The 22,982-nt window shown below is 44.0% G+C and overlaps 1 protein-coding gene across 2 annotated transcripts in view; it reads right to left on the reverse strand.

Moving 5' to 3' along the window:
• eeig1b (estrogen-induced osteoclastogenesis regulator 1b) overlaps positions 1-22,982 on the reverse strand; it is a 136,839-nt gene that overhangs the window by 12,192 nt on the left and 101,665 nt on the right. Inside the window, exons 6-9 of one of the 2 annotated variants that reach the window (XM_070863724.1) lie at positions 15,826-15,977; positions 13,232-13,336; positions 7,203-7,392; positions 4,969-5,090 (exon numbers count right to left, since the gene is read on the reverse strand). In XM_070863724.1, coding sequence (XP_070719825.1) covers positions 4,969-5,090; positions 7,203-7,392; positions 13,232-13,336; positions 15,826-15,977 — 569 coding nt within the window. Of the gene's footprint in view, positions 1-4,968; positions 5,091-7,124; positions 7,393-13,231; positions 13,337-15,825; positions 15,978-22,982 lie in introns of both variants that reach the window. The other variant, XM_070863723.1, reaches the window with a different exon arrangement.

Raw genomic sequence — 22,982 nt, forward strand, 5'->3', positions numbered from 1 at the left:
TTCGAAACAAAGTAAATGAGTTGACGGCACAAATCATTCCAAATGGGTATGATTTGGTGGCCATTACTGAAACGTGGTTGCAGGGTGGCCAAGACTGGTAATTAAACATACAGGGGTATCTGACAATTCGGAAAGATAGACAAGAAGGGAAAGGAGGTGGGGTAGCTCTGTTAATAAAGGATGATATCAGGGTAGTTGTGAGAGACGATATTGGCTCCAATGAACAAAATGTTGAATCATTATGGGTGGAGATTAGAGATAGTAAGGGGAAAAAGTCACTGGTGGGCGTAGTTTATAGGCCCCCAAATAATAACTTCACGGTGGGGCGGGCAATAATCAAGGGAATAATGGAGACATGTGAAAAAGGAACGGCAGCAATCATGGGGGATTTTAACCTACATATCGATTGGTCAAATCAAATCGTACGGGGTAGCCTTGAGGAGGAATTCATAGAATGCATACGGGATTGTTTCTGAGAACAGTATGTTACAGAACCTACAAGGGAGCAAGCTATCTTAGATCTGGTCCTGTGTAATGAGACAGGAATAATAAACGATCTTCTAGTAAAAGATCCTCTCGGAATGAGTGATCACAGTATGGTTGAATTTGTAATACAGATTGAGGGTGAGGAAGTAGTGTCTCAAACGAGCGTACTATGCTTAAACAAAAGGGACTACAGTGGGATGAGGGCAGAGTTGGCTAAAGTAGACTGGGAATACAGACTAAACGGTGGCACAATTGAGGAACAGTGGAGGACTTTCAAGGAGCTCTTTCATAGTGCTCAACAAAAATATATTCCAGTGAAAAAGGGTGGTAAGAGTAGGGATAACCAGCCGTGGATAACCAAGAAAATAAAGGAGAGTATCAAATTAAAAACCAATGCGTATAAGGTGGCTAAGGTTCGTGGGAAACTAGAAGATTGGGAAAATTTTAAACGACAGCAAAGAATGACTAAGAAAGCAATAAAGAAAGGAAAGATAGATTACGAAAGTAAACTTGCACAAAACATACAAACAGATAGTAAAAGCTGTTACCGATATATAAAACGGAAAAAAGTGACTAAAGTAAATGTTGGTCCCTTAGAAGATGAGAAGGGGGATTTAATAATGGGAAATGTGGAAATGGCTGAGACCTTAAACAATTATTTTGCTTCGGTCTTCACAGTGGAAGACACAAAAACCATGCCAAAAATTGCTGGTCATGGGAATGTGGGAAGGGAGGACCTTGAGACAATCATTATCACTAGGGGGTTAGTGCTGGACAGGCTAATGGATCTCAAGGTAAACAAGTCCCCTGGTCCTGATGAAATTCATCCCAGGGTATTAAAAGAGATGGCGGAAGTTATAGCAGATGCATTCGTTATAATCTACCAAAATTCTCTGGACTCTTGGGCGGTACCATCGGATTGGAAAGCAGCTAATGTAACGCCTCTGTTTAAAAAAGGGGGCAGACAAAAGGCAGATAACTATAGGCCAGTTAGTTTAACATCTGTAGTGGGGAAAATGCTTGAAGCTATCATTAAGGAAGAAATAGCGGAACATCTAGATAGGAATAGTGCAATCAAGCAGACGCAGCATGGATTCATGAAGGGGAAATCATGTTTAACTAATTTACTGGAATTCTTTGAGGATATAACGAGCATGGTGGATAGAGGTGTACCGATGGATGTAGTGTATTTAGATTTCCAAAAGGCATTCAATAAGGTGCCACACAAAAGGTTACTGCAGAAGATAAAGGTACGCAGAGTCAGAGGAAATGTATTAGCATGGATTGAGAATTGGCTGGCTAACAGAAAGCAGAGAGTCGGGATAAATGGGTCCTTTTCGGGTTGGAAATCGGTGGTTAGTGGTGTGCCACAGGGATCGGTGCTGGGACCGCAAGTGTTTACAATATACATAGATGACCTGGAAGAGGGGACAGAGTGTAGTGTAACAAAATTTGCAGATGACACAAAGATTAGTGGGAAAGCAGGTTGTGTAGAGGACAGAGAGAGGCTGCAAAGAGATTTAGATAGGTTAAGCGAATGGGCGAAGGTTTGGCAGATGGAATACAATGTCGGAAAGTGAGGTCATCCACCTTGGGGAAAAAAAAAAAACAGTAAAAAGGAATATTATTTGAATGGGGAGAAATTACAACATGCTGCGGTGCAGAGGGACCTGGGGGTCCTTGTGCATGAATCCCAAAAAGTTAGTTTGCAGGTGCAGCAGGTAATCAGGAAGGCGAATGGAATGTTGGCCTTCATTGCGAGAGGGATGGAGTACAAAAGCAAAGAGATCCTGCTGCAACTGTACAGGGTATTGGTGAGGCTGCACCTGGAGTACTGCGTGCAGTTTTGGTCACCTTACTTAAGGAAGGTTATGCTAGCCTTGGAGTGGGTAAAGAGACGATTCACTAGGCTGATTCCGGAGATGAGGGGGTTATCTTATGATGATAGATTGAGTCTTTACTCATTGGAGTTCAGAAAGATGAGGGGTGATCTTATAGAAACGTTTAAAATAATGAAAGGGATAGACAAGATAGAGGCAGAGAGGTTGTTTCCACTGGTTGGGGAGACTAGAACCAGGGGGCACAGCCTCAAAATACGGGGGAGCCAATTTAAAACAGAGTTGAGAAGGAATTTCTTCTCCCAGAGGGTTGTGAATCTGTGGAATTTTCTGCCCAGGGAAGCAGTTGAGGCTAGCTCATTGAATATATTCAAATCACAGATAGATAGATTTTTAACCAATAAGGGAATTAAGGGTTACGGGGAGCGGGCGGGTAAGTGGAGCTGAGTCCACGGCCAAATCAGCCATGATCTTGTTGAATGGCGGAGCAGGCTCGAGGGGCTAGATGGCCTACTCCTGTTCCTAATTCTTATGTTCTTATACGTTCTTATTTGGGAAAGTGACATAAGACACTTGCTACGAATATTAAGGCATGTCATGAAGGAAAATGTCGACCCATGGACAGAGTGAATGCAAGAAGTAGGGGTAAATGGATGTTTTTCAGAATAGGACATGTGGGTAGTGGGTGTTCCAGGGATCTGCACTGAAACCCATTTTGTTTTCCACAGATATAATGATTTGGACATGGGTACGGGAATGACATCAATGTTTGCTGATGATATCAAACGATGGGTTCCAGCAAATGTGGAGGAAGAATCCAAGAGATTGTAGGAGCACATTGGCAAGTTAGTGGAATGGGCTGATAATGTTCAATGCGAAGAAATACATTTTAGGAAAAAGAACAGTGACAGCAATGTCCTCTGTAAGCTGCGCAGCAATCTGTGAAGGTACTGCGCAGGCCGCTCACAAGCTGTCCCGTTGAAGATGCTGCGCGTGTGGCTGCAAATTTAAAGATACCATCCATTTAAATAAACAGGCTGGGCACCCACGGTAATATTTAGAGGGAGCATAGCCTAAATAATCAGATTTTTAGCAGAGCAACGGAACAAAGAGCTCTAGGAATGCAAATACTTCAATCTTTAACGGCACAAGTGCCGGTCGAAAAGGCCATAAAAAAGCAAGTGAGATTCTGGGTTTTACCCACAAGTCTTGTACTCATACAAGGCGTTATTAGGTTGCAATTGATTTTTGTCTCTCCCTGGAACGTCGAAGGTTAAGAAACATCAACTTGAGGTCTCTCAAAACTTATAAAAGATTTTGAGAGGGTGAATAGTGAAAGATTGTTTCCACTGATTGGCAAATAGTAACTATGGGTCCCGGACTCAGGATTATCACTAATTGAACGAAAGGAAAACCATAGAGAATTACAGCAGAGGAGGAAGCCATACGGCCCATTATGCCGACTCTTTGAAGGAACTATCTAATTAGTCCCACTCCCCTGCCCTTTCCCTGTGGTGAACAAATATTTTCTCCTTACAAGTATTTATCCAATTCCCTTTTGAAAGTTACTATTGAATCTGCTTCCACCGCCCTTTCAGGCAGCGTGTTCCAGATCACAACAACTCGCTGCGTTAAAAAAAAAACTCTTCTCATCTCGCCTCTGGTTCTTTTGCCAATTGCCTTAAATCTGTGTCCTCCGGTTACCGACGCTAGAAGATCTTTGCTGCTTTACCACAAGTTGAGACGGAGGCCGAGACAATAATGTGATTTAAAAGTGACTGGATAAGTATTTGAGGAAGGAAGCATAAAAGAATATGAGAAGGGCAGGGAAGTGGGATTAGCTCTAATTAAAGAGCTAGATGTGATGAGCTGAGCAGTCTCAGCCTTTGCTGTAATTTCTATAAGATTTGTGTGGCCCAACTGACAACAGTGGAATACAAGATTTGGCAACTGTTGAAATCAACATATTTCCACAGTTGTCTCATCAACAGACCACACACCATCGTGGTTTTCCCCAGCAGTAACTGAGGCACGTGATGACCATTGTGCCAGAGCTAGGCTCTCTACAGCAGCATTAGTCACGTTGCTGGACATAAATGGAGCACGTCACCAGGCAAATTATAATGACATTTTGCCTTTTCTTACAAACTTATAAGTCATACTAACCTCATAATACACTTGTAAAATAAGTAGCATTTTGGAAAGAGGCAGCCCACGTTTGGGGTGATTTTCACAGTTTATTAGCCCTCTTGGCCACTAAGGAACAGCCACTTGGACGAGGTAACAGATGGTTGATGGTGCCCTGGGAATTGTACCCCAGAATTAGGAGGAGGAAAAAATGGGCAACAGAAAATGGTCAGGCCACTGTAATGTATGCGCCGATGAGGATGATCACAGGTTTATAGAGCTGTTGCATTGTGAGTGGCTTAGCCAGTCACGTGATGTTCACAAGTCTCAATAAAACCCCAGCCAGTTGAGTTTAGGGGATCCTCAATGAGGTATGCAGTTGTGAGCCTCGTGGATGAACTGGTAATGTGTAGTGTGACTGTTGAACCTTTGTTAATAAACCAACTAGTTCTTAATAGCAACGTGTTGCTATGAATTCTTGAGCAAAGAACCCATGAAGCAAATATATTACAGCTACCTTCAGCGTTACTGACGTCTGTGAAATCTTGACTCTGTACGATTTTTTCCACAATGTCGTCTGCATCAATTCTGGTGTCATCGACCCAAGTGGGTTGACTCTCCACAGCTTCCTTCTTCCGCCTAAGGGATGGAGAATCTGTTAGAAACAATACAACTACACACTTCAAAATTATCAGATCAACGACTTGTACACGAGGACCCTGCAATACAGAAAGTTGGCAGCATATTTCTTTTATTCCAATTCACTCCTGAAAGTGCAGACTTCGACAGGCCTTGCCCAAGGGGTCACTGAATCGTGCGAGTAGCTGGAGGACATTCCACCCTTGAACCAGCACAGCCAATCCAGTCATCACCCAACAATCTGCATGGGCAATTTCCAGCAGGGACGACATAATCAGGAGCAAGAATTCGGGCTAAATTTCCTCTCCTTAGCGAGGGCCACAAAGGCTAACTGCAGCATCCACAGAGCTGCCCTGGAGAGATTCAGCAGGATACAGGGATCAAAGCCAGCACCTTCATGGTCTAGATTGGCTCATACTACATCAAGCACTTGCTCGGCAAGCATTAGGGCAGTCACAATTGGGTTTTCTTATATAAAAGCAAAATAGTGTGGATGCTGGAATCTGAAATAAAAACAGAAAATGCTGGAAATCTCAGCAGTCAGGCAGCATCTGTGGAAACACACAGGTTAACTCTCTTTCTCTCCACCGATGCTGCCTGACCCGCTGAGATTTCCAGCATTTTATGGTTTTATTATTGGGTTTTCTTAGACTGTTTCCACTGACCGCGTAACAAATTAGAATTTAGACAGGGCTATTTCGTGCCAATAGGTTGTGCAACACTTTGTGGCTCAGATACAAGCAGAATAAGCCAGATCAACTAATGCACTAACAAAGTTTATTTTTCCTACTTCTACATAATCAGCAATACACTGCTGTTGGCACTCCTGGTTTGAGATTTATTTCTAAATTTCGTGCCCACATTTTGCATAGTCAAATATAGCATAGGTCAGATAAAGATTCAAGTACTTTCTACTCTGCCCACATTCTTACAACAGCAATCGTCAGAGCTTTCTGAGGGAGGCTGAAAATTTACCACCAATTAGTAATGAATGATATGAAGGCTCAGGGCACAAATCATCATTCACTGGGACATCAATTGAGATTGCCCAAACTCGCCCGTCACAGCCAGCAGAGGTGAATGTGGATAAACCAGTCCGGGTTGGATGTGAACCCAGCTTGCAGCAGTGAAAGGACAGCTCGCCTACTCTCCCTGTATATCTCTACAACCCAAGCACTTGGAGCTATAAAATATCCACCCATTTAGTTGAGCAGAAAATCCAATTTGAAATTTCCCCAGTCAGAGGCTACAGGGTGTGAAGATGCTAGGACCAATGTTCCCGCTAATTTTTTTTGGACACGAGGTAATAAAATACCTCGAAACACCTTAACTTGGTCATCAGATTGGATAGTCAGAGACAAATAGGCAGGAGCAAAACTGGACACATTCAACTATTTGAATCCTGTTAATTCAAATAGGCTTTTTTTGCTCGGGAACAGAAATAGAATTATCCAGTGGCACAAAGCAAGCAATTTAATAGATCAGCTTGACTAATTTGAATGAAATGATAATTCAAGTGAAGCAACTTTGAATTAAGAGTGGAATATCTCTACAACCCAAGCACTTGGAGCTATAAAATATCCACCCATTTAGTCGAGCAGAAAATCCAATTTGAAATTTCCCCAGTCAGAGGCTACAGGGTGTGAAGATGCTAGGACCAATGTTCCCGCTAATTTTTTTTTGGGTGTGTGGTCCTTTCAAATTTCCACACATGCACGGTTTTTCCATTGTAAAGCCGTTGAGTGGTCTGCATGGGACCTCCAGACCACGCAGCTTAACGGGAACATTGGCTGGGGCCATTTGTTGGCAGAGTAGAAAACCTTGAATGGTACAAAGAATACTTTATTTAAAGTTTTCTTTAAAAAAAACGTCAAGACTACAGACAAACATTTTCTGATCTGGAACAAACACATACACCTCAGATAACAAACTTATAAAGGGAAAAAAAAAGTTGAAAAACACAGAAAATATCACAAATTGGCAACATTAACAGTCTTCACATCAATCTGTACATGTAATGTTCCGTGGTCTCACCTTCGATGGGTCCTGCTATCAGGATGTGCACTATCCAGAGATAGGGAACTACCTCTTTTAAAGAGAACAGCTGTGTACCTGGATGGCCTGTCAGGTGGGAGTGCTGGCCTCGGGGGCCGCGGTGGCTTCTCCACTTTGTGCTCCTTCTCCCCTTCGGTGCTCTCAACGGTTATGCTGAGCCCTCCAGAGGCACTACTGCTACTGGATGTGTTACGCCGGTGAGTTAGGTCCGAGAGACTCGAGGACCGGGAGTGCTCAGTGCTGTAACCTGAATTTTCAAACAACATTGAATTTTCAATAAACAATTGCCAGTTGCAAATGTAAAGAATTTCCTCTATAGATAAACCACGCAACAATTTTTGGGATCATTGTTCGATTTAGTGCAATTTTAGTGAACAGCAATTAGCTAAAAATTGTTCCTCGGCCTCCTATACTGCTCCAATGAAGCTCAATGCAAGCTCGAGGAAATTTCAACAATTACAGACCATAACCTCTGCCCATATTTTTTTTCCTTTCCTTCTCATTTTTTTTTTTACAACCCCCCCCCCCCCCCCCCAACCCTTTTCTCTTTCCCATGGCCGCTGTTGATGATTCTGCCATTCACTATTTAGATTCATCTTTTGTTTCTTAACTTGTGCCATTACCAGCTCATTTTTACCCATCATCCCTTTTGTCTCCTAATGCCTTTCTGCCTTCCGCCCTATCACAGATCTTCCCTTTTCTTCTTTCCTCCCCTCGCCCTTTCATTGACTCTGCACTTCCTTAAGAATCTGTTATATCTCAAACTTTTCCAGTTCTGACAAAGGATCACAGACCTGAAATGTTGACTGTTTCTCTCCACAGATGCTGCCTGACCTGCTGAGATTTCCAGCATTTTCTGTTTTTATTTCAAATTCCAGCATCGGCAGTATTTTGCTTTGGAGTTAAAAATTGCTATTTGATTTGGACTATTGAGAACTAACCTATGCATGGACATGTACAACATGACTAATCTCATTTGATAATTCAACTTAGCTCCAGGCCTTCTAAAGAACAAACCACCTCAAGGGTGTCCTGCGCTAGATTGCACCCTTCTGTGAATCACGCAACCGTATTCTTGAACGCAACAGGCTTTCAGTCTGGCACTAATTTTACTTCATCAGCACGATTTTCACATGAGATTGGAGTGTACATTACAAAAAATAGCCAGGGGTGAGCAAAATCTGGCATTTAATCTGTTTATGACATCAGCCAAAGCACAAACAAAGTGCAGCTTTAATATTCATTCCAGATGTGAAATATCCTATTACTCATCATGACAAACAGAAACACTAGTCAACACCAGCTATCTTTGTTCATTAATATTTCATTGGTCTAGTAATGTCTTTAATTCCTTTTAATTATGCTTCTTCCTATAGCCTCATGTTAATACCACCAGCCATTTAACCATTTCCTGTTTCTCTTAAGCATGCATACTTATCCGGTCAGGGGTGTTCTTTTCCTTCCCTTACCCTTTGCTCTTTTCCCCATTTAAATGCTGATCATTTTCCCAGTTATGACTTAGGGTTGCTCCCGAAAGCTTGGTTTGTCTATTCTCTCCAAAGATGTTGATTGACCTGCTGAGTGTTCCCACCATTTACGGTTTCTGTTCCACTATTTGATGCAGTATTCGCATCAAGGTTCCACATAAGAGATTATTAGCAAAAATATAGACTTGGAGGCAACCTTGTGATATGACTCGGCAATTGATTGGGAAGTAGGAGACAGAGAGCAGGGATAAAGGATTGGTTGTATGATTGGCACAAAATGACAAGTGGTGCTTCCCACGGGTCTGTACTGGAAAAAATAGAAAATGCTGGAAATACTCAGCAAGTCAGTCAGCACCTGTGGAGAGAAAAACAGAGTTAACGTTTCAGGTCAATGACCTTTTATCAGAATTGGAAAAAAGTTAGAGATGCAACAACAGGTTTGAAGCAAGTACAGAGGCAGAAAAAGCGGGGAGGGGTGGGCGGGAAGGAAAGAACAGAAGGAAAGGTCTGTTCGAGGCAGGAGAGATATTTAGGCTTAAAGTTTAAATTATGAGGACAAGTTGCATAAACATTCCTCATTATTTAACATAAATTTAGCCTGTATTCCCTTGAGTTTAGAAGTTTGAGGGTGATCTAATCAAGGCGTTTCCCACATTACAACAGTGACTATACTTCAAAAGTACTTCATTGGCCGTAAAGCACTTTGAGACATCCGGTGGTCGTGAAAGACGCTATATAAATGTAAGTCTTTCTTTAATATGATAGAGAACGCTTTCCTCTGGTGGAGGGATTAAAAACGAGTGGGCAATAAATGCCAGCCTTGTCAGCGACACCCATGCCCATGATCACGTTGCAGTGTCAAGATACAGTGACTCGGTTAGGCAGGCCCAAACCATCGGTCACCACCAGTGCACTGGAGTAGAATAAATCTATTTCACAAGGCTGACCTGGTCCCCATCCCAGTATTAACTGGTACAGTTCGATCTCCCGAATCCGGCAACCTCGGGACTGAAGCCAAGCCGGTTTGTGTGTTTTTCCGGACTTTGGAAAGTCTTTGATGTCACGAATCCAGAAACACCCGAGCCCAGGCTCGGTTATTTCCGGATTTCTGAATGTCAGAAAGGGCGGGTGCTCGCCGAGGAGCTGTTCGGGTCGTCAGGCAGGGCCAAGCCGCCGAGGAATTGTTCAGGCGGGGCCCCGCCGAGGAGGAGCTGAGCAGGTGGTCCCCGAGGAGGAGCTGATCTGGCAGGGTCCTGCCGAGGAGGAGCTGAGCAGGTGGTCCCCGAGGAGGAGCTGATCTGGCGGGGTCCTGCCGAGGAGGAGCTGAGCAGGTGGTCCCCGAGGAGGAGCTGATCTGGCAGGGCCCCCCCGAGGAGGAGCTGAGCAGGTGGTCCCCGAGGAGCTGATCTGGCGGGGTCCCGCCGAGGAGGAGCTGAGCAGGTGGTCCCCGAGGAGCTGATCTGGCAGGGCCCCCCCGAGGAGGAGCTGAGCAGGTGGTCCCCGAGGAGGAGCTGAGCAGGTGGTCCCCGAGGAGGAGCTGATCTGGCGGGGTCCCGCCGAGGAGGAGCTGAGCAGGTGGTCCCCGAGGAGGAGCTGATCGGGCAGGGCCCGCCGAGGAGGAGCTGAGCAGGTGGTCCCCGAGGAGGAGCTGATCTGGCGGGGTCCTGCCGAGGAGGACCTGATCGGGCAGGGCCCGCCGCCCAGGACCTGATCAGGTGGTCCCCGAGGAGGAGCTGATCGGGCAGGGTCCCGCCGCCATGGAGGAGTTCCTTGTCTGGCCTAAGGTAGGTGGGGTCGGGCAGCTGAGGTAAAGGGGAGGGAGGGGTGCTGGGGCTAGGTTGGGCCGCGCGAAGTCGGGGTGGGCGTCGTCGGTTCGCTGAGGTGGGGGGGGGGGGGGGAAAAAAGAGTCCAGATATCGGAACATTTTCCGGTTTCCGGACGACCCCGCCACAGATCGGCCTAGTGTCCGGATTCCAGAACTCCGGATTTTGGAGGTCGAACCTGTATGTAGAGATATCGCTAAAGGTAGAATTCCTTTTAAATGCGCCTAGTTTTCTGCATCTATGTCCCAAAAATGTGAATAATACCGAAACACAAGTTGTGACAGACTTTGATCCTGAAGGGGATGTTGAACTGTTCTGATTCCATTGCACGCCTTCTAATGAGAGTATGCAGATTAAAACAGATTTGTGGGATAAGGTTATGTGCTTCATGACCTTAATCCTAAACAGCTTTAGCTCTTCATCTATCTAAAGTTTTGTCATTTCAAGCTGCTGCGGCTCAAGATTTGCCTTAAAACGGTTAAAAGTTGTGCTGTGTCCAAAATGTCACCATTTGTAACCACATGCAATCCGAAGTTATCTCCCACTGGAAAAAAGAAATTTCAAGGTCACCACCTAAAAGTGTCTATTTTATTCTCTCCCCCCTCCAAAAAAAAAATACAATGAATTAATCGCTTAATTGATTAAGCCTACAAGACTAAAAGCAGATGGTGTATGGTTTAGGGATGAACACGACCGATTCAAATAGGGGGCAATTTACGGGAGACTGGATGGGACAGCGGGTTAACATACTACCCCTTTCTCGACTGGCACCCCAAGTTTGAATCGAGTCCAGAGCACAGCGAAGAATGTCGCATTTATCTGCTGGCTTTCAGGGTCCAATGGGAAAAGCAGGCTCAACTCAAGTCATAGAATGGTTATGGCACAGGAGGCCATTCGGCCCATCGAGTCTGTGTCGGCTCTCTGCAAGAGAGTCCCACTCTTTCCCCATTGCCCTGCAATTTTTTTTCCTTCAGGTACTTATCCAATTCTCTTTTGAAAGCCACGATTGAATCTGCCTCCACCACCCTTTCAGGCAGTGCATTCCAGATCATAACCACTCGCTGCGTAAAGAGGTTCTTCTTTTTGTCACCATTGGATCTTCTGGCAATCACCTTAAATCTGTGTTCTCTGGTTCTCGACCCTTCCGCCAATGGGAATAGTTTCTCTCTATCTACTCTGTCCAGACCCCTCATGATTTTGAGCACCTCGATCAAATCTCCTCTCAAACTTCTCTGCTCCAAGAACAACCACCCCAGCTTCTCCAGTCTTTCCACGTGACTGAAGTCCCTCATTCTCTGGACCATTCTTGTAAATCTTTTCTGCACCCTCTCTAAGGCCTTCACATCCTTCCTAAAGTGCGGTGCCCAGAATTGGACACAAAACTCCAGTTGAGGTCGAACCAGTGTTTTATAAAAGGTTCATCATAACTTCTAATCTGGTATTAACTAGCAATCTGAGTCATCAAGAGGATAACTGCAGTGGGAAATGGAAAAAAAAAATCAACTGGTTCTCTTTGGTGTTTGGAATTTGTTGTTACGCAGAATGAGAGGAGCTTTGCTCTGCAGCTGGCCAGATTATAAATGCCCCGGGAGTGTCGGTGATGACACTGGGGTGCTGAAATAAGAAAGTGTTCCATTCCTCAGCACTGACTTGAGTGCAAAAAAAAACCAAATAGTATAAACACTAAAGATGACAATGCAGGATACCACACAGGACATGGGAAGGTTATACCATGAGAATAATTTTTTTTTTTAAAAAAGGCCAACTGAATTGCACCCCACCTCCAAAATAGGATTGTGCTACTTTGATGAGAAGGAACAAAAAGCTATTGCAGTCAAATTTTTGGAAAGGTCATTGCAACAGAGAAAGCCATGGGGAGTTTTCAAATGAACGTCAGTTCTTTTCATTTGCTTCACCATGAAAGGCTGGACTGTAGCCACTTCTCGCATCTTGTTCCAGTCCCTACATTTCTTATTTCAACCCTCTGCCCACACTTAGCTTGCTCCTCTCATTATTGAAGCATTCAGCAAAATGTACTCCCTTCCAGTATATCATTTTCGGGGTCAAGGGCAGCCTACTAGTAAGGACCCATTTGTCTCACACATCTTAAGTGTACAATTACAGGACAAAAGTGACTTTCAGAATCTGAAATTTCCAACGTATAAAACATTGCAAAAGCAAGTGATACATTTGTCCTGCAGTATAGGGGAAAGCTGCATTCATCTCATCGGCCCATTCTTTACATATAGCCACAATGACACTCAGATCAAAGGGTACTTGTGTAAAGAACGTACTTGAAGAGTAATTCCCCATTTTTACCTTCACTAAATTCCAAGACAAAATCTTTTGTTCAACTTCTATTCGCACTCACGTTTGCTCCTTTTAAAACCTAACCTCACCCTCCCTGCGTTACTTTCTCTGGACTCTGAATCCTCATATCCTTACCTCACCTTGTTCTGTTGATTTCTCTACACTGTCCATTTTTCCTGCTCTGCAGAACATCTCAATCTCCCCCGCCCCCCCCCTTCCTGAAAAGGTTTACCATCCCACCCAGACCTCACAAACTGTCCTCTTTCACTGAACCATTAGGCTAGATAAAGAAAATCACCCGAACAAAGATGAAATGCACTGTACTGTCATCAGATCCACATCGTACTACCAAACACCCTATAGGTTGGTCTCTTCTGAATATCTTCCAAGGCCACAACTCCCCTGCCTACAGTAAGCCTTCCCAAGAGAAGATCGAGACACAAAAAGAACCAGGGGAAATATTTACCTGACACTTTAGAATGCTGACTGGCGTAGCTGGAATTCCGAGAATGGCCAGTTTGAAACATTTCATCTGGGCTGGACGGAGTCTGATCTGCATCTTCAGTCAGGCCTAGCAGAAACGATACAAACACAAGGCGCTACTGAGAAAAGCTGTTCATTTTCTTTGTACATGTAATGTATGCATTTGCGAGGGTGCTGTTGAGATGGGAATGGCTTAGCCAGTCACGTGATGTTCACAAGACCCAATAAAACCCCAGCCAGTTGGGTTCGGGGGATCCACGATGAGACAGGTGGTTGTGAGCCTGGTGGATGAACTGGTAATGTGTAGTGTGATTGTTAAACCTTTTGCTAATAAACTAACTAGTTCTTAATAGAAATGTGTTGCTATAAATTCTTAAGCAAAGAACCCATGAAGCAAATACATTACAATACATCGCTCAAGACAAAAGCAAATTGCAACATAGTAGTAGAGAGAGAGGGGTGTTCTTCCTGTGGGAAACTCGCAGAAGCACATCTCTGCCCAGCTACTGGGCTGTGCAACAATCTGAGTTCAGTCTGTTCCTCTTTCCCCGAGGATAGGAGTTTCAATGGGGAGGGGTGAAAAAAACTGTATTAATCTAGATTTAAAAAAAACGATTGCAGCAAGGATGAAAATCCCCACAACGACTACTACTCTTAAATGTGCTAATCCAATTCTAATCTTAAAATACACAATGCCTTTGAAATAGTGTCAGCTTGTACACTGATAACTTTAGCATTTAAAAAAACATTCTAGCAAATCTACCATGGCGTTTCTGACAGTAAGTTGGATGATTTAAGGCAACTGGCGAAAGAGCCATAAGCGAGATGAGAAGAAATGTCTTTACACAGCGAGTTGTTTCAATCTGGAATGCAATGCCCGAAAGAGTGATGGAAGCAGATTCAATAGCAACTTTTTAAAAAGGGAATGCGATAAATACTTGAAGGGAAAAAAACAGCAGAGCTATGGGGAAGGAGCAGGGGAGTACGACTAGTTGGATAGCTCTATCAAAGAGCCGGCAGGCACCATGAGCTGAATGGCTTACTGTGCCGCAAGATTTGTTGATCTGTTTATAATGACAGCAGTTTAATATGTAATGCACAATTATGATGCTACTAACGTGCAGCTGTGGATAACTAGCCTGTCACTTTGAGAGCACAAAATACACATGTTGTAAATAGCAACATTCTGATGTCAATTACTGTTGATGAGTTTAAGTAATATTTTTTCACTTTAATTGCAACGTTATATTACTACCAGGCTCCAATGCTAACCGAGGGGCCCAAAGTACTTGCACATAAAGTATGGCAGCTGACCTTCATATAATGTAAAATATGCTCATTAATAAAGTTAGATCTGCTGCACATAAAAACTATTTCACATTATTAAATCACAAACTGTTTGACTTTTATACGTCAACAAGAAATTGAAGTTTTCAAATAATATCTGATGGCTCCTTGCCATCTTCTGAAGGCACGAGTCCACCAATTGATATCCCTGCTGACCGGTCAATGGAAGGCCATCAGGAATAACGAGGAAGAAGTTGGCACACCATTTTAGAGACTGCATGAACTCGAAGCTGAAAGACTGATTTACAGGGGCCAGGAAGCTGAGTGCAGGGAGTGAGATGAGCACAATCAACAGCAGTACAATGGGAAGGGTCCGCGCAGACTTTCTTTAAAAAATTGTTCACTGGATGTGGGTGTCGCTAGCAAGGTCAGCATTTATTGCCCATCCATAACTGTCCTGGAGAAGGTGGTAGTGAGCCGCTTTCTTGAACCGCTGCAGTCCGTGTGGTGAAGGTACTCTCAATGGTGTTAGGGAATTCCAGGATTGTGGCCCAGCGACATTGAAGGAACGGAGATATACTTCTAAGTCAAGATGGTGTATGTGTCTGGGAGGGGAACTTGGTGGTGGTGATGTTCCTGCTGCCCTTGATCTTCTAGGTAATAGAGGTCACGGGTTTGGGAAGTGTTGCCGAAGAAGCCTCGGCGAGTTGCTGCACTGCATCTTGTAGATGGTACAGACTCAAGCCACGGTGCGCTGGTGGTGGTGGGAGTGAATGAAGTGAGCGACTATAAAGGACGGTTGCCAAATCAACAGAAGGAAATGAATATTTAGTTGCACAGAGGACAGGATTTGCAGACTGCTTCAGATCCATGTCCAATGCTTTCATTTAAAGTAAAAACTCTCATCTCTGAGGCTTTCCAGTTACGACAATCCCAGATGGGTTGGATGTCCATTAGAACAGCAGACTAAATCAAGGCTCTCTGGTGCAGATGAACACATTTCTGAAATCCCCGGGTGATGAGGAGTGGGTGAGTGATAAAAAGTAATGTCTGCCCTGGTTAAGCAAATTAAATTTATGGATCTGTTGCATGAGATCATCTTTAACCTTTTCAGTGAATGTAATGACTATGGGTAGGACTGTCCTTTCAATTTGTAATAGATGGGTGTAAATGGCTACATTAGCAGCTTGGTTTAGTTAAAACCCATTATTTATTTTGCAGTAAGAAACTGATGCAACCCGGGTCCGACATAGAGAAATGTGCCTTTAATACGCCTGGAGTATCTTTTACCTGAGCTGAGCGGAGGTCGAGGTTTTGGCTGCCTCACTGAATTCAAGCCACCGGAGGCAACATTATTGTCTGTGGTCCCATCTCCCTTACAGTCCAGCTGCAAGGAACTATCTTGGCCTGGGATTGAGATAGACTTGGCAGTACATGCAGGCCTGCAGAAATCAACAAGAAATTAGCTGCAACATTTCGAAGCTCAGTATTTTGGGTTGAAAAACTTGCTGACAGGCAATACAATTTTACAGCTGGGCAGATGATTATGGGAGTCCAGATATTGTACACCTTTGGTTCCTATCTCTGGTTAGAGAACGGTCGGCAGAGGAAAGCAACATTATCGCTTCGTCTCCGAGACCTTACTCAAATCCCAGAAAGGTCAATAAAGCTACCGTCTCTCTGACGAGTAGTAACATTTCCAAATGAAATCGGCAATTGCTCAGCTGTATGAAAACAAAAGATAAACCGGTTGGTCATCCCATTGCTGTTTGTGGGATGTTGGTGGCACAGAATGACGGCTAGAGCTGCCTACATAATAGTCGCTGCAATCAAATTAATTTCATGAACATTCGGAGAAGTTTCCAGTGAGATAAAATGCTATATATAAAGGCAAATATTTACTCTATTTCTTATCCCAGATTTGATCCCTGGTCTGTGCTGAGTTAGCTTTTCTCAGATTATGTAGTGATGTGGCATAACAACTGGCCTCGATGTCCTTGGCCAGAGATGGTTGGGGGAGGGGGGGAGGAGTGGGTGGGAGAAGGAGGTATTCAGCCATGACTGCTATTCAGTAATGTGTGTGCGCGCACGTGTGTGCATGCACATTCGGGCTTAGTTGTAACAGTCACCCACAGACACACAGCCTGCTGACACGCTTATGCAGAGAACGGGCGCTTAGGTGAGGCGCTGGAGGGCTTTTGGAACTTATGGAACGGGCCCCCAGTTTGACTCACTAGCTTCAGGAGAGGAGAAGGAAAGGAGAGAAAATGGAAAGAACAAATTCCCAAGTGAATTAAATTTAAATCTCAGATTAAGTTCTCAGTTGACACTTCAAACCTTCTACAAAAATCAAATTAACGTTCTTTACTTTATCCCTGCCAATGCAGGCATGTAGAAAGATGCGTGCAGTAAGTAAATTACAGCTGACAGTAGCCCTCTGGAACCTCACTATAAATAATCAAGGGTGGGGAGGTGAAGGGAAACACTTAGCTACAGCTCTGATCTATGCCATCCCTAACCTGGAAATGCACCATGCTGCCTCTGGATGCCAAAGAGGCAACAAGCATTGTGTTTTAGGCTACTCCATACCTAAAGTATATGTCAAAAGTACATGCCTGTGAACAGCCTCAAGTTCGGCTTCCCTATTTGAGCATTTATGACAGGAGACCTTAAAAAGGTAGTGAAGGACACAACTGGAAAACGAAGGTCGCATCTACCAAAGAGAACCCGCTTTTTAAAAAAAAATCTCCTAAAGTTCAAACTCTCTCACTTTATGGCGGGGAAGAAACCCTGGAATTATTATTTTTTTTAAATAGCTGGCTGCCATAAGCATAGAATAGTACAGCACAAAGGGACGTCATTTAGCCCATCTAGTCTGCGCCGGCTCTTTCAAAGAGCATTCCAGTTAGTCCTACTCCCCCACTCGTTCCCCATATCCCTGCAATGTTTTCTCCTTCGAGTATTTATCCTTGAGGGCTACTATAGAATCGGTATCCACCACCCCAACAGGCAGCGCATTCCAGATCATAACCACTTGTAAAAATGTTTTCCCTCATGTCGCCTCAGATTCTTTTGCCAATCACCTTAAATCTGTGCCCTCTCCTTAACCACCCTTCAGCCAGTGGAAACAGTTTCTCTTTATTCATTATCTAAATCCTTCATGATTTTAAACACCTCGATCAAATCTCCTCTTAACCTCGGGATGGAACTGTAAGCTTTCTCCCCGTTGGAGCGATGATCCAAATGGCTTTCCTCATTTGCATCGATCATATGACAAAAATAAATACAGGTTGTTGTTGAACATGGCCTAGATAGCCAGAGTCACTAGAGGGCAGCAGACACACAGACACACATACACATCGTATTCGCAGAAACCCAGAAAACAATGAAACAAAATGGAGATTTTTGAACTGGTAAAGTAAGTGACTTCATTAGAAACATTTAAAGCAAATTAACCCCAACATCAGATCCGAATTCACTGCTGAGCTAATAAATGTCATGGTATTCATTCTAAGAAGACTAATGTTTTTCAGATGATCGTGTGCATACAAACAGGCAAAGAGCTACTGAAAGGGTTGCTTTTGATAGATGGAGGTTTGTGGTCCGTTAATATTGTGCCACGGTTGTGTGAAAACACAGCTGATTTGGTCAGAGTTAATATTACACTAACTGCCGTCAGTCTTGACTCAGTCGTCAGCACTCGAGCTTTTCGGTCAGAAGGTTATGGGTTCATGCACACTTCAGGGACTGGAGCACATAATCTCCCCGATGGCTCAGTGAGCTTATTCAGGAAGCAGCAGACCCACACTCGTCAGGAACACCCCCCACAAGTTCAAAGTGGACTTAATGGATCCTGGAAGTCAGCGTTTAATTGCCTTAACAGACCAGAAAAAATACAGCCAGGAGATAGATTGCTGTTTAGTGACACCTGCTGGAGGTGTGTGTGGATTTCAGGTGAATCCAGACGTGGATGAGGTGGTGATGTGGACTCAACAGCCTGTGGTCAATCACAGTTAGAAGCCATACATAGTAATAGCCACTTCGGCAGGGTGTCGTACCCAAATAAGGTGTTGATGCTTTCAGGAAATTAATACTAATCTCTGCTACAGAATGTAATATGACATCCAGTTTTCTCCTCTTCTGAAGGTGGTTATTAAATGGCATACAGGTTCCATGGAGGTGACCCCACCCCTCAATACTTTACCCAAGAAATAATTATTTATGCTCAAGGCTGCATTGGCCATCTATGGCCCTGTCCTCATCCAATAGGCAACATCATCATCATCATAGGTGGTCCCTCGTGTCGAGGATGACTTGCTTCTACGCCAAAAAGGAATGAGTTCACAGGCGTTTCAATGAAGGACCTAATATTCCAGGTCCCAAACTACATCCTGAAGGGTTGAAGATGCCTGTGCGTGGATTTTTTTAACAACGTGTGATGGCCGTTGCACACCAGCCACCACACGGGCTTGACAGAGCCCTTGGTCCAGTGGCAAGGATTAACTAGGACGACTGGAGACCAGCTCTGCTGCACGGACCTAGTACACACACATATTGCAGTGTGGGCTGGCCCGTGCTGCCCCATGGCCCTCGCCTCTTCTGGGCCCAGAACTCATGCCTCTCCTGGGCCCCGATCACGTCGCTCCACGATCACTCGCTGCTCCTGTGCCCCAACCTCGCCGCTCCTGCTGTACCTGCCCACGCTCCAATCAGCGGCCTGGACCTTGGTAATGTCCAATCCAGTCACCCTCTTCACAGCCGTCGCTCTCCAGCACGTGCTGTACCTTGAAGTGGTATGTTAATTTGAAGGCCCCGACCTGCTGATAGGAGCCTTCAATAGGCAACACACTTTCAATCAGACCTAGGGCTTCCCCAACTTGTGTGGCTCAGTACCAAATCATGTTGTGTATTTCACTGCTAAACATCAGCAACCCTAAACATTTTGGTTACATACAAAATTACATGGTTTGATGGGAGTGAGTACATAATAAAGGTTTCACATATGATTGAAAAGTTTGCAGAGGATACAAATATTGGCTGTGTGGTTGATAATGAGGAAGAAAGCTGTAGACTGCAGGAAGATATCAATGGACTGGTCAGGTGGGCATCAAAGTGGCAAATGGAATTCAATGCGGAGAAGTGTGAGGCAATGCAGTTGGGGAGGGCTAACCAGGCAAAAGACTACACATTAAATGGTAGGACATCAAGAAGTGCAGAGGAACAAAGGGACCTTGGAGTGCATGTCGACAGATCCCTGAAGGTAGCAGGCCAGGTAGATAAGGTGGCAAAGAAGGCATATGGGATACTTTCCTTTATTAGCCAAGGCATAAAATATAACAGTAGGGAGTTTATGCTAGAGAATTGCACACAGTTATGGTCACATTACAGGAAAAATGTGATTGCACTAGAGGGGTTACAGAGGAGATTTTGGATGTTGCCAGGACTGGAGAATTTTATCCACGAGATAAGATTGGATAGGCTGGGGTTATTTTCTTTGGAATAGAGGAGGCTGAGGAGACCCAATTGAGGTGTATAAAATTATGAGGGTCCTGGACTGAGTGGATAGGAAGGACATATTTCCCTTAGCAGAGGGGTCTACGACCAGGGGGCATAGATTTAAAGTAATTGGTAGAAGGATTAGAGGGGAACTTCTTTCACCTAGAGGGTGGTGGGGGTCTGGAACTCACTGCCTGAAAGGGTGGTAGAGGCAGAAATCCTCACCATATTTAAAAAGTACTTGGATGTGCACCTGAAGTGCCGTAACCTGCAGGGCTACGGACCGAGAGCTGGAAAGTGGGATTAGGCTCGATAGCTATTTTTCGGCTGGCACGGACACAATCGGCCGAATGGCCTCCTTCTGTGCCGTAAACTTCTATGATGCTGGAAAAGCACTCTCCATCTGCTGTCCTAGTTCAGATTTTGAAACTTCCTTTAGGTTAGGACCCGAGCTCAACCTCCAAGTGTCCCACAACAGCTGCTCTTTCAAGAAAGGCCATTCTTTCTGTGGTTGTAAATGACTGCTGGTATGCTTTTTTTGTTTTTTAATCTTTTGTAATACTGCACGCGCTTTTCAGATAGTGCTGCATTAAATTTCCTTACGTTTGTCACAATAGAATGGAAAGAATAATTTTCACAGTCATCCGTCAGCATTGCAGTCTTGGCAAAGTTTAGCATTATGCCTGGTCCTGTAAAACTTGTGACTGTTGCCACAGTTACTACTTCAACAAAGAACAATTGTTTTACTTCTGGCTGTTGACATTCAGAGCCCACAATAATTTTGTGACTTATAAGTATCGAGCCACTGCACTCATCCTCACATGAACTCCCAATCTTAATTGTCTGGGGAACCGAGGTGCTTTCAGAGTTCTTTTGGAAACAGAGGGTGGGGGGGGGGAAAAAAAAAAAGAGGAAGGAAAATGATGTTCACAGAGCATTGGATAATGTGTACTTCCTGTGTGCTCCCCGTCAGGGAATGGTGGGTGATACACGGAGCACCAATAAGCAGAGAAGAAATGGAACAAATAAGAGGGGTGGAGACCACTGTTGCCTCTAAGCTGAACGGCCATAATGGGAAAGGTCCCGCGCAGGCCCCTCACTGGCTTTTCCATTGTAAATACCACATACTTGCAGAAATTTAAAGGGGCCACGCATTAAAAGAAACAAGGCTATGCAAGGGACAGGCTGCTTACAGGGAACATTGGTGGAGACTACCCAATGATTTAGGAGGACAAATCTGCTGTTCAATGCAACACTGAACCAAACAGAACAGCATCATCCCAGGTTTCCATCTGCGGTGTGTGCAGGGTCAGCAAATACCAACAGGAGCAACAGGGATGGCTGCCAAACTCGCTGTCCGGGCTGACAGGAAGAGTGGTCATCTAGACACGGTACTGTTGCCATTGGAACTGTATGCCAACTTAGGGCACTCATTTCATGAGAGAAGAACACAGGAAAGAGGGAAACCAACCAATAAAATGGCCAGCAAGCAAACTGGGAGATCCTAATATTTAGTGGTGATTATGTAATGGGGTTTTAATGCATTGCACTGTGTGCATTACATGTCTTGTGTTACTTTACAACCCGAGTAAAATTCACATACTGATTAATTTTGTAATACGCATTAATTAGGAAGGAATAATCCAGGGGAGGCTGGAATGTGACTGGAACCTGCTAAGGAGAAGAGAAAATGAGAAAATTATTGGGAGGCAGGGAGGGGGAGAAAAGAGAGGGAATTGTTCTTTTAAAAAAAAAATCAACATCTTTGTTTGAATTGCATCATGAACAAAAAAAAAATCAGGATAAAGAGACAAAATTCTTAAACCTCAAATGCTCATCACATTAGGAACCAGCCTCCTTCACGGACCTCGGTTCAAAGTTATTTGCAAATTTACTCTCAGAGAACTGAATTTGAGGAATTCGGACATACACACGTTTCAATTGGATCTCCAGAAACAATCTACACACCTTTAATATCAAATGTTATGGAGTAAAGTAAAATGAGTTCGAGCGACAATATACTTAATTCTTAGTCCAAAAAAAGTCATAAAATTGAACCAGTTCTTTACAATATCCAGTTTTCATTAGAACTTTGCCAATCAATTGAAGGGATTAATGGTTACAATTTTAAACAGCAAAAACTGACACTTCCCAAAACTCCTCTGATCAAACCAGGCAGTATGTGCATGGTGCAGCACTAAACACATTTGATCCAGTTGAGCTGATCCTGCTCTACCGCATTTCATTGATGTCACTATGCCAACAGGACAAATACTGAAGTGTATTTTTAGTATATAGTTCATTATCTGGACAATTGACGTATGTAACTTCATCTGAAAAATGTCACCCGACACCATCGGCTGGATGTCAACCAGCTATTGTTCAATATATTGAGTGCACATTTAACAAGAGAGTGGTGCCAAGGGTTAATCCATCACAGTCGCTGCAGTAATAGATTGTTTGACAAACTCTGCAGGCAAAACCCTACCAAGAAATGTTTCCTATCTCATTTGATTGTTTTTTTTCCCCCCCTCTCCAATCTGTGTGTAGAACCATCCTTAAATGGTCTCACCATCAGTATGGCTTCACTTTTAAAAACCATCAAAAAAGACAATTATATGAAACTGCCTTGAAAGAAAGAAAAGGCAGACTTGCATTTATAAAGCACCTCAGGACATCCCAAAGCACTTTATAGCCACTGCAGTACTTTTTGAAGTGTAGGTCACTATTGTAATGTGGGAAACGCAGCAGCCAATTTGCGCACAGCAAGCTCCCATATACAGCAATGTGATAATGAGCAGATGATTTGTTTTAGTGATGTTGATTGGGGGATAAATATTGGTCAGGATACCAGGGAGAACTCCCTAGCTCTTTTGAAGTAGTGCTATGGGAATCTTTTATGTCCACCCGAGAGCAGACAGGGCCTCGGTTTAACATCTCATCTGAAAGAT

This window comes from Pristiophorus japonicus, chromosome 20, assembly GCF_044704955.1.
Source record: "Pristiophorus japonicus isolate sPriJap1 chromosome 20, sPriJap1.hap1, whole genome shotgun sequence".
Classification (NCBI taxonomy): Eukaryota; Metazoa; Chordata; class Chondrichthyes; family Pristiophoridae; genus Pristiophorus; species Pristiophorus japonicus.